This window comes from Neodiprion virginianus, chromosome 6 (genome assembly GCF_021901495.1).
Source record: "Neodiprion virginianus isolate iyNeoVirg1 chromosome 6, iyNeoVirg1.1, whole genome shotgun sequence".
Classification (NCBI taxonomy): Eukaryota; Metazoa; Arthropoda; class Insecta; order Hymenoptera; family Diprionidae; genus Neodiprion; species Neodiprion virginianus.
This window is the reverse complement of record NC_060882.1, coordinates 28630271-28647105: the sequence shown is the minus strand read 5'-3', so window position 1 is coordinate 28647105 and position 16835 is coordinate 28630271. Positions and strand designations below refer to the sequence as shown.

At 43.8% G+C, this 16835-nt stretch overlaps 1 protein-coding gene across 1 annotated transcript in view; it reads left to right on the top strand.

Moving 5' to 3' along the window:
- Positions 1 to 215: 215 nt before the first annotated feature.
- Positions 216 to 16835, top strand: part of LOC124307487 (LIM domain-binding protein 2) — a 114217-nt gene continuing 97597 nt past the window's right edge. The window contains exons 1-3 of the mRNA XM_046769173.1: positions 216 to 429; positions 4731 to 9097; positions 9825 to 10482. Of these exons, the coding sequence (XP_046625129.1) occupies positions 9073 to 9097; positions 9825 to 10482 (683 nt within the window). The 5' untranslated portion in view covers positions 216 to 429; positions 4731 to 9072. The remainder of the gene's footprint in view (positions 430 to 4730; positions 9098 to 9824; positions 10483 to 16835) is intronic.

Genomic DNA, 16835 nt, shown 5'->3' with positions numbered 1-16835 from the left:
ATGCAAGCTCTTCAGTCAATATTTTTTGTCATTTGATCAGTTTCGATTACTAAATTTTTACTTGGCTGTAGTAAATATGCTCTGTATTATCCACTGTATTGTGACATTAAGCGCGGTAGAGTATCGGTCGGTAAGGGATCTGTATTTACCGTTAAGGATGTCTCGGAAATTAGTTTCAAAAAGCTATCCTGTATCAAAAGGCGCTGCTACCAAATGAGGGGGACACGTAAAACGGTTTGCGGACTCTCTCGGGCTTCTTCCTTCTGTCGAGAGCCAGAATTCTACCCTACCGAACGTAGAACGTATATATGAATGTACACCCGCGGTATGTGCCATGTGTACCAACAAATGTGGTATTATTTACTGATTTTGCGATGGTAGCAGCAGCCGCAGCAGCACCCGCTCGTCATTCAAGAATTTACGATTAAAGTAGGTATAAATGCCTTTGATATTGCACTTTCGATGAGTTAAGTAATCCGCGAATTCTCATCATATTTTCCGTGAACCCCTTCTAACGGTTTTTGTGGTTAAAAAAAAAAAAACGTTAACGGTGACGCGTAACATGCACGAATAAGGTTAAAAGAATCGGTGAGCAGGAATTAGTTCGGAATAACGAAAGAAACGTGTAAGATAATAAAAGTCTGCTGTAACACTGAGGGGGGGGGGGGGGAGGGTTACACGTGTGCACACACGCAAGTTGTGTGTACACACACACACGCGCGCGTGTAGGTACACATAATATGCATGCATACACGATTTTACCGGCGTTCAAATATAAAGAAATTATCGTCCTTGACATATTTCCTTCCTGTCCGCTCGCCGCCGCTTTCAATAATATTTGTGAAGCATAAATATTCATCTTTATTGCCCCTCGCTTCGAACGACTCTGCATAAGAGAGCCCCCCTCATTTTCTCCATCCGTGCAACGGCAGTCGTCGTCAGTTTCCATCCCTACATCACGAACAAATTGGAACAAAGTTTCGTAAGTAGCGTGCAACCCGACGACGCTTGGCAACGTCGCGGTGCCGCGGCGTCACGAGGTTCGCGGGGTGTAGGTAGAACGGCCGCGGGAGGGGGAGGTGGGGCAGAAGGGTACGAGGGGGCGGCGTCGCGGCGCGGGAGGGTTGACGCTGTGTTTACCTCTCCACCCCCATGGCAACGGGCAAACATACATACACCCCCGCGACAATGTTGCGCCTCACCGCATACCGTATTATACCTTTGCGCCACGGTCACGCGCCGTGTTGTACCATTATACGTACCTACCTTCGTACCTAACGTAACGTCCCTCCAACTTTTTACCTATGCATCTACACACGCGCATGCATACGAACATACGTACGCCTCCCACGCCCGCCACCCCGAAGGTGAATTCACGTCGGTCCAGATATCCCTGAGGTAGCAGCAGCACCACCGGAGTTAAAAAGGACGAGGAAGAAAATTTATTAAAGCGATTCCATAATTCATTTGCAACATTATTTCAAACTTGATGGCGAGGGTTTGTCGGTTACCACAAAAAAAAAAAAAAAACAAAAAAAAGAAGAAAAGTTAAAAAAAGAAAACGCCTACGACGCCGCTCCAAATCCCGCTGTCTTAATTTTCGGTGGTACCCTACTGTACATGTAACGTACGACGCGTTGCATCGAGTCGGATAGTTGCTGGATGGCGAAGGGCGAGGGGGGGAAGGGGATGCGGTAGGTGGCTGCTACTCGGTGCAGAATATCGCGCGGCGTTGACGGCTGAATGCGAACGCGATGACGGCGTCGGCGTCGCGGAGAGCGAGACCCGACAACCCGGAGCGGCTACGGAGGAGTTTTACCCACCAGACAATAGTTTGCCGTATCGACCTAGCGCCCTCCCTCCCTCCCTGCCAGCCTCTCCTCGACGCCCTCGGCGCCCTTCATCCCCTCGGTGCTTACTTGCTTTGCTCACCTCCTTCTACTACCGCTTCTCCTCTCGTTCCCGTTCCCCGCCTCGCTCTCTCACACTCTCTCCTTCTCTCTCTCTGTACACCCACCGCAACGACGCTGGCCACCCTTCTGGACGCCGACACGCCGCCGTTGCCTCTTTACGGGTTCAACACTACCGGTGTAACTCAAGGTTCTCCCAGTTTCATCTAGCGATAGATTCGAACAACCACTTGTTATCCTGTACACGTGATGTCTATTTTCAATTTCATAAAACTGTTTGAAGTTTAAAGCACAGCGATTCATGCGGGATTTAATATGCAACCTTCGAGGAATATTTTTGAATTTTACATCTTGTTATACTCAATAAATGGTCATTCTTCAGTCAGTCGACGAAAATATCTTTCGTAATTTGTTTTGAAATTTTTGACTTTAGGTATTAAATATAAAGGTATTACATAACGACGAACGTAAACCGAACGAGGTCAATTTATTCCTCGGATACCGTGCGATTTTCATTTATTTATTCATTTCAACATGATGCAGAAATCCCGACCTTAAAAATATTATTCACATAATCACGAATTCGTTTACCGACCCCGTTAATTGTTAAGAAATGCTCGTCATTCTTTAAACAAGCACCGTCTAAAAACATCGCGATGGCACATTACTGCATATTTATCGAGATATCTATCGCGCCGCCCAAATGATAAACAAGTGAACATTCGTTGTCTTGTACCGATAAGAGCAAGCATAAACGAAATTGACATTTTTTGTTTGATTAGCTGAAATATATTATATTTTTATTGCGCCTTTGCAAAGTCAATACGTAATGCGATAAACCCGCGCATATCCTCTTCTTCGTCTTCCTCTGCTTCTCAGAAAATAATCCTTATTTTAAAGTTAATCGACTAAACATCCGTATTGTGGAAATACTCCACATTGAGATCATGTCTTTGTTCGTGGCGCGTTTGCTTGGCGTTTGTAGATTACGCTACGCTGCGTTGGCCAGTTCTCGAAGGTCGAGATTTGTTTCGAAGTTTGTATGAATGAAGCTTATCCTAATATCTCCGAGCGCCAAGCGGTAAGTCAGTCCGCCAGTTTACTCGGGCATGCTCGCTGCCAAAACTAAAGTTCGAGACCACGTGACAGGCTTGTTACCTGGAGTTCATCCCGCGGATGTCTAACGTGAGTTATTCGCATAACGTAAATCCGGATTCGCCATTTCGAAAGAGACATTCCCGCAATGAACAATGTACATGTTACTCAAGTTTGATACAGGCATATACTTATCGTACAACGATTGCCGATAGAATTTCTCAGAGGTATAAAATTAACTCAAGTTACCAAGATTCCGATGCGCAAAAAATTGTATTTCGGATCACTCGCGTATAAATTATCCTTGATACTTGAATAACAATGTAAGGTACGTGTACGTGTATCATGTACGTAAGACCCGTTTTCATTATCGTGGCGAAGTACGCGGTACAACGTAAGGATGAAGACACTGCCCGACGTTAATGTGACGTTTCGCAAATACAATATTACTTGTCCACGACGACGACCGACGATAACCGACGATAACACATACGGTTGACGACTTGACACACCTACATATGTATATCAGTGTGCATATAATCCACATTTTGCAAACAAGACCGTAACGCGCGGCAGTGCCGAGCGCAAAACTTTGATTGCGCAAATATTTACTGCGATAATAACAGTGCATCGTGTACAGGGTACGAGGGTGAAAATTTGCGTCTCGGTAAACGTAGAACAGCTTGCGGCTGCAGCTGGGAATAAGGAAAAACGATTCACTTGTGCGTAACGCAGCCTTCCAAGTCGATTCGGCGGATTTCATTCCCTTGTAATATACACGCGAGGCTAACGCGCTTCATCGCGTTGACCAGGAATGCGCGTCGCAGAATTTAATATAGCGAAACTTTCTGCCAAGAGGATATTTCTGCAACGTATTATGTAGGTAAATAAGTACCACGCGAAGCCTCTGAAGCATCGGCCGGCTGACCCCGCCGCATTGGGTTATCAAACCGCGCCGATATGCGTTTCTGCAATCTGCGTGTGTACGTATCGCATATGGATACGTGCAACGAAGAAGATAACCATCGCCCATCAGCCCGTCAAACGAACGGTCACTGCGTGGCGACTGTCGAGCCTGCAAGGTCAAACAATTAAAATAGCTCGTATTCGCATACATAGGAACGACCTTCGTTCTCAACGCTCCGTGACCGTCGACGTTCTCGTGCAATGCGGCTTGCACCGCTTTGTGCATCGGCCGCGTCATCTTCCGAACGTTGCTTAAGTAGTTACATTAGGAAGCTCCGGAAGCTGCGCACCTTGAATATATAAATTTGGATCTAAAAAACGCACAGTGTTGCTTCGTTTTACACGAGAAATCAGAAATTGAACGAATAACATTTCCGAAAGTTGGCTTAGCTAAATTTACGAAGCATAACCGAAGCTTGAAAACGATTTGTAAAGAAAAAAAAGTACGTTTCTCCCTGTGGTCCATCATGATTCCCCGACTATTCCCGGTTTTCCCGGTCTCTCCCCACCCTGATTCATAGACATTCAGCCGTTGAAATTCATCCCGCGACCGGATTGTTTTAGCCCTCACAATCTCGTCGTTGCATTATATGCCTGCCACCTACTTTGCAACGGCAATTCGACGAGCGACGATGGCTGAGCGGTTGGCGAAACCTGGTCGCGTCTTTGATCGGATATTCTTTTCATTATTATTATTATTTAACTTTGAACAATGCAGCCAACGACCTGTAACGGAGTCTGATTCACTCTCTGTTTCAGCTAGTTCGAGAAAGTTTCCACTGAATGGAAAGTTCGCATCCAGGGTTTGTGTATTATACGCAAATTGAGCATGAATCGGCTTTTCGAACAAGTTTCGTTACCACGAGCAACGCACGGCGTCCTACGTCTGGTACAATGACCCAGGTCGCGATTCGGCCTATCGTGCACGTACGTGCGAATCAACTTGCCGCTTCGCGTGTGACGTTCGCCAATCACGGACTGCGTGTGGATAATTTTTTAAACGTAGTTACGTATCACGCGCCTCCGTGCAATATTACGGATAAAAAAATATTCCCGGTACGTAGAACGCTTTCAAACATATACAAGAGCCGCACTCGACCCTTTCCCTCGCAAGTTCGCAGCATTGTTACGACTCCCCGGGTGGGCCTGGAACAGTTTATCCTTTTTTTATCCGATCGTCTTCAGTTTCACGGTGGTAAGAATTTCGCTCCCGGCGGGGTGAATCGAACGCGCGCGATTGAAAGAGGGTTTCTACGGTAGTTCGCTCCGGTGTTCTCTTTGTGAAAAATCACTCGCGAGCGATCCTAAGTAGTATCGCTGCGGCATGGCGAAACGCAAGAACCGCTCTCGCCTTTCACAATCAGCTCCTGTCGCATGTTGGCGGCCTCAGGATTGCCCGTTGAACAAAACTGCCGAGTGTAAACGAACCTTAAGGAATTGCGCGAGGTGGAGGTGGTGAGCCAACGCAACGCAATGCGAGGCATAAGCACGGCGTAAGGCGGCGGTCCCTCTGCCAGGTGTCTGATGCTTCGGATGTTTTAATGCTACGTGTACACGGTACGTCAGTCGAGTTATGCCTCCATAACTGTACGCGTTATACGCTTCTACGTCCTCTGCGCCCAGCCTACCATCTTGGAGGCTAAGAGGCGTACAGGCTAAAAAAATCGAAATTATCAACGACAAGCAGAGTTACGGAGATCCGACCGGTCCTCGTTACATTATTACAACTTGACAGAAGCTGACGGACGTCCCGATAATACGAGAATTTTTTATCCGGATGCGAATGACGGTCGATGCTCGGTGAGCCGATGTCCGTCTCTCTAGGAGTCGAGATGGAAGAAGTCCCGAGTCCGGCCGCTGCACCGTAGCCTAATAAAATGATGTCCCAGGCAGCCACCGACGGTCCTGAGCCCTCATAGAGGGACCCCGGGGAGTGGGAAGGACTCGGAGTCGAAGTTTATTGATTTTTAGGGTGACACTGTCAACCGGCGTTGAGTCTCCCGCGATGGGAGACTTTCAAGCGGGAAAAATAGAGGAGGAAAGAACGAGCGGTGGGTAAAGAGAAGTAAAATAAAAAAAAAAAAAAAAAAGAAAGAAAGAAAAAAAGAGGGAGAAGGAATATGACGCGGCGCCGGTGACGCGAAACTAGTGACGCCGCGGCGCACGTTGCAACGCAGTACGTAGAAAGTTACCTGCATACCAACCCCGAAGCGACGTTAGACTCGGATAGATATAATTCTACGAATCTGACAATCCTGCAGTTACACGACGCGATTATACTTGTGTGGACGAATAAGTTATAAAGCGTCGGGATCGAAGTAAATAGGGAAACAGAAATCGCCGTGTCCGTCCGTGTACGTCCGTCGATGACTGTAAAAGAAAGACGGCGACGTAACTCGTCGACAACTGCAGCGTTGTGAAATACGTGTTGAACGAAAATCGCAGGTACTCTCGGTTACACGTAAATTGTGTCGTTCGTACGCCTCTCGTTCGCCGGTGAAATAACACGCATCCCGAGACACATGAAGCGGTCTGCATGGGATCAGGATTATAGTTACCACCGTCAGGGGGTGCTTTCGGAGTGACGTTGACGCGCGGTGCATATAAGAGAGACGTAACGCGACTACCCCTCTCTTACGAAGCGTCAAACCCGCGGCGTAACCATAGAAGATAGAAAAAGGCGTCGGTGGCGGTGCGTTAACGGAAGGGCAGGGACGTGAAGGGAGGCGAGGCTAGGGGCGGGGAGGGGAGGGGGCGCCATGTGGTGCCTTCGAACGTCGCCGCGGAGCGTCGAGAGTCGCCACTGCCTCCGCTAAAAATGGCAGCACTCGGTGGCTTCTCGCTTGATAATTTTTGCCGAAGACCTAAAAAGAAATCTCCTCTTACCAGTTGACAGTTGGGCGCAAGGGACGAACGGCGCACGTGGCCCTCGCGCGTACAAACGAGATAAATTAATTTACAGTGCGTGAGGTGCTGTGCCTGCTTATATTTACGTACCTACGCGAGTACGCGCGTACGTAGATTTTGTTATACGTATGTAGTAGGTACGATATCACTCGTCTCTGGTAATCGCGCGACGTGCGTACGGTTGTATTTCTATATCTGTATGCAACGTATATAGTTTGCATACTCAGCCTCGAAGTTGTACTGTTCATACATACGTACATACATGTATATTATTATTCGTAAAGTACCTTGGTGAAAATTTTTTACTCTCTTACAATTAGTAGGTGCGTTTTAAACTTATACGTTATACATCAGGCTTCGGTGGCGGAAACAAGTGCATCGGTATACGTATACATAATATATGTAATAACTAGTTGACAGTGAAACTAATAAAAACGAAAATATTAATAAAGAAAAAAATTAATAAACAACAGTGATGTATATATATGTATATGATATATGTACGCGAGTGTAAATTTATTCACCGACCACACATTGTATGATATAGGTGTATTCAAACATGTATTGCGAGATTAAAAATACGCGTTTATGAAAAAAAAAATTCTTTTCAACCCTTTAAACAATTGTTTCGTACGAAACACTTTGAAGATTGTTTTATTAATTTAATTATTTTCATCCGCGCAAAATACACATCGTATATCTGCACTTGAAGTAGGAAGTTGACGCAACCTCGAATCAGCGTTCGCTTGTTACTTCTCAGTCTTCTTTACATTGTTTTTTCTCCTACATTCTCTTAACTCGCGTACGGCCCGAAGTGCGTGTTCGAAGGGTCGTCATTTTCAGCTTGACGAAAGTTCTCTCTCGCCGCGAAGTGTTCATTGTTTTGATTTGTTGGTTGTGTGCAACGGTGTAACATGTATATTCCTAAGCGCGGGCTAGCTAGTCAAGCGATGAACTTTATAATTCATGAATAACAACAACGGCTGCAACAACTCAACAACAACAATAATAATAACAACAATCCGCGACGCGTTTACGTAATATCCTGTGTATACACCTATTTCTGCCACTGTTTTTCAGTGAGAATTTTCATTGTTTTTACATTCATCTTTAACCCCCTTCTCGATAATGTCAAGATACTGAATTACACCTATCCGTCACGTCAAAACTCTGATCGGCCGAGGAACTCGAGCGTCGGTTGAATTAACAACTCGATAACACGAAAATCTCGGAGTAAGAATCCGCAGTCGCATTCGTGTCTCGAGAGTCGAAAGTTTCCTACGCTGTACGGAAGGTATTTTGATTACGGTGGTGTTTACTTACTCGCTCTAGCCTCTCCTCCGACGGCTATCGTCGTCTCCCTCCCTCTCGGCCTCCCCTCCCCCCCCCCCCCTGCCGCCAACCAAACGTTCCGATTGTGAGAGGGAGTTCGCCTCTTGTTGTGTGGTGTGTCGAGTGTTTGTGTGGCATGTCGCGAAAAAATATTTGGTACTACTCGTATGTCGCGAGGCGTGTGACGGTTAGTTTCGGGTTAAAATAATGAATGAAAAGGGTGATAAATATATTCGCTGATAGAGAGCGATGCGCGGCACGGTGACGGCGGATTATCCACGCGACCTACGTTCACGTTTCTTTAACCTATCGCCGAGGAAGTGGTGCGTGATTGTGAGAACTGTTGTTTGGCCGCTGTCGATAGTAAGTCGATATTGAGGAGGAGGAAAATAACGAGAAACAGACGGAGGAGAGAAACGAGACGAGAGGCTTGACGAGTCGGAGCGAAAGAGAGTTAGAGACGCGGAGAGAGAGCGTGAGAGAGGAGAAGAGCGAGAGAGGGAATTCCGAATGGAAGTGAGACGACGGTGCGGAGGAAAAAAAAATGCCGGCAACGGGATGCGGTAATTTTTCGTCTATTAAAACGAGCGTAAAACGGAGCTTCGATGGAAATACTAACCCCGTTACGAGGCGGTTAAATATAATGTACGAAAGCAGAGTTTAACAGTGCCCAACGGATATTTAACCTCGCCTGTTTACCAACGCGTATCTACGCGCGTTTGAGGTTAGGTCGCCGCCGGTACATAACCTCTCTCACCATCGTCGTCATCCTCATCTATTCGTCTCTTCGTCGAAAATATAACGGTTATATTTCGCCAATCAGGAGACTACGTTACGGAATGAACGCATTGATGACCAAATAATGAAGGCGAATGGAACGAATAATGGTGATTTTCTCATTTTCTTACTTACTCCATAAGATTTAGATTGTACAAGTATAACTTCGCTGCCCCGTTTCCTTACGTTTTAATTCTTCGTTGCTGGATGAACATCGCACTCTGCCACTTACCTTAATCTATCGTCGATTCTTACCAAGCTTTGAAAATAGTTCAGACCCTCAGTCGCTGCGAAACAACAGCTTGATGTTGATCGGGGATTGTTAGTAAATACGAGACGGCTTGAGATTATCCGAGACTTCTGTGTATCGTTCCTGCACTTGTCGGAAAATATCAGTGGGAACAGGTGGGCGATCGAGTAACTGAGAATTTAAGTTAACCTAACTATCATTGAGTTGACTAGTATTTAGAAGATTAGATTAGAAAGTACAATGTAAGAACAAACATAAAATTATTGCCATTTTGTTCTGTAATACCGAGCAAGTTTATAACTCGATGTAATTTGTTCTCACTTAATTTTATACAAACTCGCAAACGGTTCGCACATTTTTACTAGAACTTTACTTACAGTTGAATGAGAAAGTCAAAATTTGAGTATTAATTGTAAGGAGCAGCACGCCTTGTTCACCTATATCTTGGTAATACGCTAACTATGCAAATTGAGGTTCAACAAGTTCTGTTGTGATAAGACAATTAAAGAAAAACAAGTTGAGACATAAATTTCTTGCGTTTTTTCAAGTATGTAACAATTGACTAATTTACATCGTTTCTTTTGCAGGCTGTAGCCGTCTGAATACGCCACTGGCTGCGACCACCACGCTGGAGGACCCAGGGACACCTGCCTCCTGGAAGGGCCCGCCGCCCGGATCGGAGGCTTCGCCGTTCACGCCGAACTCTGTCGGTCAAGGACCAGGACCAGGTTCGGGACCTTACAATAATTCGGGAGGCCCACCGAGCAACACGGGTGGGTTTCAGGGCCCCAGCCCGTTCCCCGGTGGGGCGGGCAGTCCGGCAGGGGCCCCACCTTATCAGGGGCCTCCCCCAGGCTCCGGAACGCCTCAGTACACCGCGTCGCCCGCACCAAGCGGCTCGTCGACTCCCGGTCCAGTGCCGCCCCCTAATTCTGCGGGATTTCCACCCCCGCCGAACAATTCCGGACCTCCTTACAATGGCCCGGGCCCAAGTCCGTTTGGATCCCCGTCCGGAGGACCTCCGCAGTTTGTGGGACGACCGGGTTCGTCCGGACCACCCTTTGTGCCCCCCGGTGCAGGTAATCCTCACTTTCCGTCACCAGGACAACCTTTCGGTGGTCCGCAGTATGGAATGCCACCTGGGAGCCCGTTCGGACCTGGCGGACATTCCATGGGCGGTCCCATAGGCCCCGGACATCCTGCGATGATGGGAACCGGTGGACCCGTCGACAGGATGGATCAAGGGTGAGTTTTTACTTTTCAACAAACACCCACGTCATTGCTTTCAAACTTGGACCAGATACTAAAGCGAGGAAAAATATTGGCCTCAGACATATTTTTATCGCATCGTACAGTGGAACGAATGATGTTTTATTGTCAGTTTGAGCTATGGTGAATCGTACGCCAAGTATAGTCACAAATTAAATCAGCATCGGTTGTATCTAAGACAACAAGCCCTTCCTATCGGACGCAGCAGCCGATAACAAACCTGAATATCAGAAATGTTTTTGGCGTTGAGCTTAATGAACGAGGAGATCCGAAGCTATGATTCATTTTCCGTCTTTCCTTCTGACTTCTTGTCAAAACGTCTAACTAATGTTACGCTGAACTTTCTTCGTAGCAGTTGATCGTAGCAGTCGATCACTGGCCCAGAAGTATCGACGTGTTCTGAAAAGAAGCTGCATTTACATGCATTTGAATGTTTACCGTGCAACAGATATCAACATTCCGACTCAGATAGTTGCTTGAATAACTTGTTATGATTATTATTCGCGCTGTGAATTTGCAGTTCGTAAATAATGGCGGTTTAAAATATAGATAAGGAGAGAAAAAAAATCAAATCGAATCAACGGTTGACGACACACGATTGTGTCAATGTTAAAAACCTATCACTCGGAAGTAAAAAATTATTCACCACGCGCGTTAGATTTACGACAGACCGTAAAGTTGATCAGAGACACTAATGACACCGTCGGCATTTCTCATCTCCATAGAAAAAAAAGGGAAAAAAATTTGGTGTAAGAGAAAAACAAATCAATTATCTGTCTCGGGTGATAGCGGGAGATTCATTTAAAGTGTGGACTAGCTCGAAGCAGCAAAATCTCGTCTCTTATTCTCGCAACGAACATCTCTCCGTTACGTTTCCGTCGTCATAGCAGCGTACTTTTGCCGGAACGTTATCCGTGCGTAAATAATCATTCTGTGTAATACATGTACATATTCACCAAGGGTAAACATGTGTTTATAAATATTTAGCACTAACTTACGGTGTACTTAATACGGTTTTCGTTGATTTATATGGCCACTCTAGAGGACAGTAAGTACGTATTGACTTAACGTGCGGCTGGTCTTTCTCTCTATTTCTGTTTATCTCGAAAGAGAGATTTGTATGGGGTCTAAAGTGCCGGGAGAGGTTTCAGCTCTTTCTGCCGTATAGTTTGTATAATTATGTATGGAAAACAATGTATCGACGATAAACCAACGATATTGTATACAAATATATACATTGAACCATGTTTAGTCGGAACACAAATCCACAAATATATACATATATATTTATATATATGTATTTATATATATATATGTAATATACCCTTATTCAAAAGCCAACTCGCACTCTTGAGAAGTCCCTGATTCGCGATATCGGGTATCATCTTGGTGCATTTCTTCTCTTTCCAGTCCTCTGCTGTTCTATTCTCTTCTCGCGATTGCGTTGATGAGAGAGGTCGACTTTTTCTCATACCTTTGATGAGCTCGATGTACACGTACGTCCATCCATCCATCAATCCATCCGCACCTGAACACGCGTACCTTATTCGACGAGGCTTTCACCTCTTCCACGTCGAATGGCCCACACACACGCACACTGACAAACGGACACGCTCACGCATACCGATACGCATACAAAAGTACACACCGGATGTTATTTATTATACGTGAACCTTGCCCGGTCCGCATTCTTGTTGATAACCCCGAAAGAGTCTCTCCTTCTCGCGCGGTCAACCGGAGAATTCGTCTCAATTATTATTGCTCGTCTCGCGTATACCTGCACCGCCAACGCAATGCCTTGACGCTTCACGACCAAAGGACCATTATCGCTATTTTTCCAAACCACGTTTAAGGGATGTGCCGTCGCTTGCTATTTGCCGCCGAGGAATTCCTGCCATCGTGCAGTGCAATAAAAATTGAAAAATTTATAACTTTGCTTTATAGTTTTCCGCGAGATACGTTTCTTAGAAATAACGTTTCTTAGAAATAACGTTTCGTTTCCTGCAGATAGCCGAAAAAGAAAACAAGAGACATCGATGTTCCTTACTTATGATTAGATTAGGTTCATCTGGTTTTTTTTTTCTTTCTTTTTTCATTCCTTTACTTTTCTAACCACGAAGCAACGGGTTTTTTTTTTTTTTTTTATTTATATAATCTTATATGGTGCAGGAATACTCCGAAAGCGGCAAACGCTTATATACCATTTACGGTAATATCGATAGGAAGTACAGCGTGTACTGTTGTCACAGATCTACGTGTATAATGTTAACAAGGCAATAATTTGAAAAAATAAATAAATAAATTTAAAGAAAATAATTATAAAAACTATTTAGAAAGAAAGGAATCTTTCAACAAATACTTTTGCCACTGCTTGTACTTCAGCGGCATTACGACGCGGGGGTGGTGGGGGAGGATATTTTCGTACACTACTGTACGCGACCCACCCCCACCCCCTTACTCGGCTTGTGCCCCTCTGCGTACCTCTCTTTTCTCCCTCTCTCTCTCCCTCCTCCAACCACTCCCGACCACCACTACTACAACCACGTTACGCGGAGGGAGGGCAATGGCTCTCATGTTCCTGTAATATTTACATGAAAATATAAGGATGATTTTTGAGGTCCATTCGACGAGACTGAAGCTAGCAGCCAAACGTTCTAATGTTCGTTTGAATTAATTAGTGAAGTCGGAAAATCAAAATTTTGTCAAATACTTCGAAATTCCGATACTCTCACAGAATTATAAGGGTAAAACTGAAGTGCATTTATCTATTTTAAAAAAGCTTAACACGTTTGGCTGAAAAACTCTGGCTGCTACCTTCAGCTTCATCTCTATTCGATTTCATTCCTTCGTATTTTGTTTATTAATCTTCATCATTTTTGGCTCGTTAGGTAATCACGAAATATGTAATCATGGTGTCAATTTTTTTTTAAGTGAAACACCCCTTGTTATTTGGTAAAAATAACGTAATTGTTTGAGCAATTTTATCAGCGCAGACGATATAAGATAGCAACGTTTAAGAATTTACTTACGTTTGTATCGTAACGATTCAGGCTGAGGAAAAACCGTTACTTCCCGATTTCGGATTCCGTTTGAAATTCAGTAAATCGTAATAAAGCAAAATATACTTACTCACGTTTAGAAATCTTCGTTCCTTCAAAGTCATTGTGAAAATAATAAAGAAGTGATTTTTTCCCTCTCAATATTTCGTTACGATAACGGTGCTACTAACTTTTGTCTCGTGATTGTTTGCAATTATTTTTGACGACAAAATTTCGTTGAAATATTTTCTAACGAGTATTTCGTACCTAGGTACATATATTGTACCAATTGGGAACCCCTGCGGACTCGTCCTTTTCCCTCCCCCCCCCCTCCCCTCTTCTCTCTTCTCTCCGCGTCGTTTCTCCTCTCCGAACCGTGGAGGAGGATTCCTGTCCGTCTGTCCATTCGTCCGCCACCTCCGTTCAAATCCGACACATCCTTGCGGGTCGGTTTCACTCGCGTGCGCGGAATTGGCGAAAATGCGTTGAAAGAGGATAGAAAAAAAACGAAACATGGGGGTGGGGATGAGATTTTTTTTCTCACATTTTTGTTATTATATTACTTGGGTGTGGTGTGTGCGGCGAATGTACGATACATTACAATTCACCACCTCAAAACAGAGCTCCTCCTGTCGTCGTCAACAATTTTTAACCCCCCGCCCCCCCCCTCAACCCAGTGTTTGGAAATAAAAAAAATTTTTTTTTCTTTTTACGTTCTCATTGGTTCGAGGAAATGAATTATATTATATGTATATATTGTATATTACATATTCCTGCAAAAGGGAGGAAACTAAATTTGTATAATTACAACGTGTCCATGCTGCTTTACCATCGGTCGCTAATGCGTTCATATGTTGGGTAATTGCTGCTTTTAGTCCGCACGATGTATTTTTTAAAATATTTTTTATACGCATGGGCTTACCTAAATATGTGCGTACGTATGTTTCAAACCGTATTGCGTATATATGTATTTATTCTCTCTGCACGTATCGTATCGGTGAAATATCGTTTTTAAAGCTATATTCAAAACTTATTTTGTTTCTTCGTACGATCTACAGTATTACACGTGTACGTATGATATTTCACACAAGTATTATACGGTATGTGGTAATTGCAACGTATATTACGTTTACTCTGCATATCGGGCGAAGAAGAATTCATTCGCTTCCTAATCTTAACTTATATTACGATACACCGAAACTCTCGTGCTCGTGATGACGAAGAGAGGATATTTTACTCTTCTCGTCAAGTATGTATATTATTTTGAAGTGGGGAAGGGGGGGTTTGTTCATATTATATTATATGTTATATAATATACGACCAGTTGATCCGCCGCCGTTTCTTCACGTTGTACTTTACTTATCGATTCACGTGCACCGCACGTTTTTAGGTCGGATAACAACGTGCGGGGCGATGATGTATGAATCAATGGAAACGCAAGCGAACGTAAGACGAGAAATTTTGTCTTAACCCTTTTTGGCAATTTGGGGGAAAATTTTATTTAGCGATTTATACAGCATGGTATTTTATTCACTAGTGTATCTATCATTCGTATACTTGATAATATGCATTTGCGTAATTTATTAGTATTATTATTTTATCTAATACCGGTATTTCGGAAAATCGTGAGACGAAAAGAAGGAGAGAAAAAAAAATTTCGTTTCGTTAATTTTACCGAGCTTGCCGAACAGTTTTGAAAGTTGTTTATTATTACATTACGTTACCCTGTTACTTTCTCTATCGTTAGTCCAGTAATTTTATACATATGCCAAACTTTCGGTACAAGAACTAATCTTATCATCCCGAAAGTACACTCAGACTAATTGTACATCGATCTCTTCCTCCGGATCAAAGATTGAGGGATTGTTGTTTCTCGTGTTGTTGTCACTAACTCGTATTTGTTTTTTTTTCTTACCCTGTTTTCTTTACCTCGATGCAATCATCGTGTTCGACAAAAGTTGCGCGTTATTATTACTACTATTATTATTATTATCATCGTTGTTGTTTCAAAAATAGTATCCAACTATCCTACCGATCAGTATTGGTACATAGTATATGTAGAATAAATACACGGGCGATATAAGGATATTTATACAAAAGTATGGCACATATTATATACCCTACCTCACATCACCTAACCCAACGTAAATACCTTACCTATGTATTGTAACACATACTATGTACATAGACACTCTGTTGGCCTAATCGTTCTCTCCTTGGTTGTATTCGATGTTTTATATATATATATATATATATATATATATATATATATATATATATATATATATATATTACGTATATAATGTATGTATGTATGTATGTATGTACATAGGTAGAGTGACGTGTGTATGGATATAGGTATCCTATGTATAACAACGCGTGTACGGGGGTGGTTGGCAGGGGGATTGAAGGGGCGGGAGAGGGAGAAGATAGTATTGATTTTTACCGATATTTAGCCGTGGAATTATCCTCCCTTCTATATGCCTTTACTCTCCCTTTCTCTCTCTCTCTCTCTCTCTCTCTCTCTCCATCTCTCCGCTTCTCGACTTATCATTTCAATCTCGTTGTCGCCGATGATCTCTCGGTTAATTATCATTCTGTGTACGCGAATACTTTCTCTTTTAAGTAGAATATCATCCTCGCTACGGCGTCGCGTGGTACATCCTTCTTTTCGTCTCTGTTTCTCTCGTTTCTCGTCACTTTTTCCCTGTCTTTCCTTCTCTCGTCTGGCACCCTTTGGATAGGCATATTATCACGGGCCCGTCCTAATCCGCCCCCGCTCCCCGCTCCCACCTTTATTTCCTCCCTCTTCATCCCTTCTTTTCATTCACCACAATTACCAACCCTCGTCGTCTAGGTACCCCATTCTCTGCATCATCGTTGCAAATCGTACGAATTTCGTTCGGGTGTATGGGGTGTGCGAAGTAAAAGGAAGAAGAAGCGGAGGGGGTGGTGGAATAAGGGAAATTTGAATACCTAAGATAGTCGCGGGGAAGAAGTTTGTATGCTAAGGAGGTGGCTATACGTTTTCCGAAATCCTAACGCTTTCTTTCCTATTTTCTATTTCTACGTGTGTGTATCCGCTGTAATATACATGTAGATTTGCATACGTAAGAAAGAATATTTTGTAAATTTTCTACCCTTCTTTTACATTGTTCGATCTTGTTTTAAAAAAACAAAAATTTTTACTCGTTATGCCATACGTTTCATGTTATTCGTTCAGTTTCGCTTGAAATGAAGGTTTTCACAGTTTCCGAAGAATATTATTTCTCTAGATTTTTTATTCGTCGT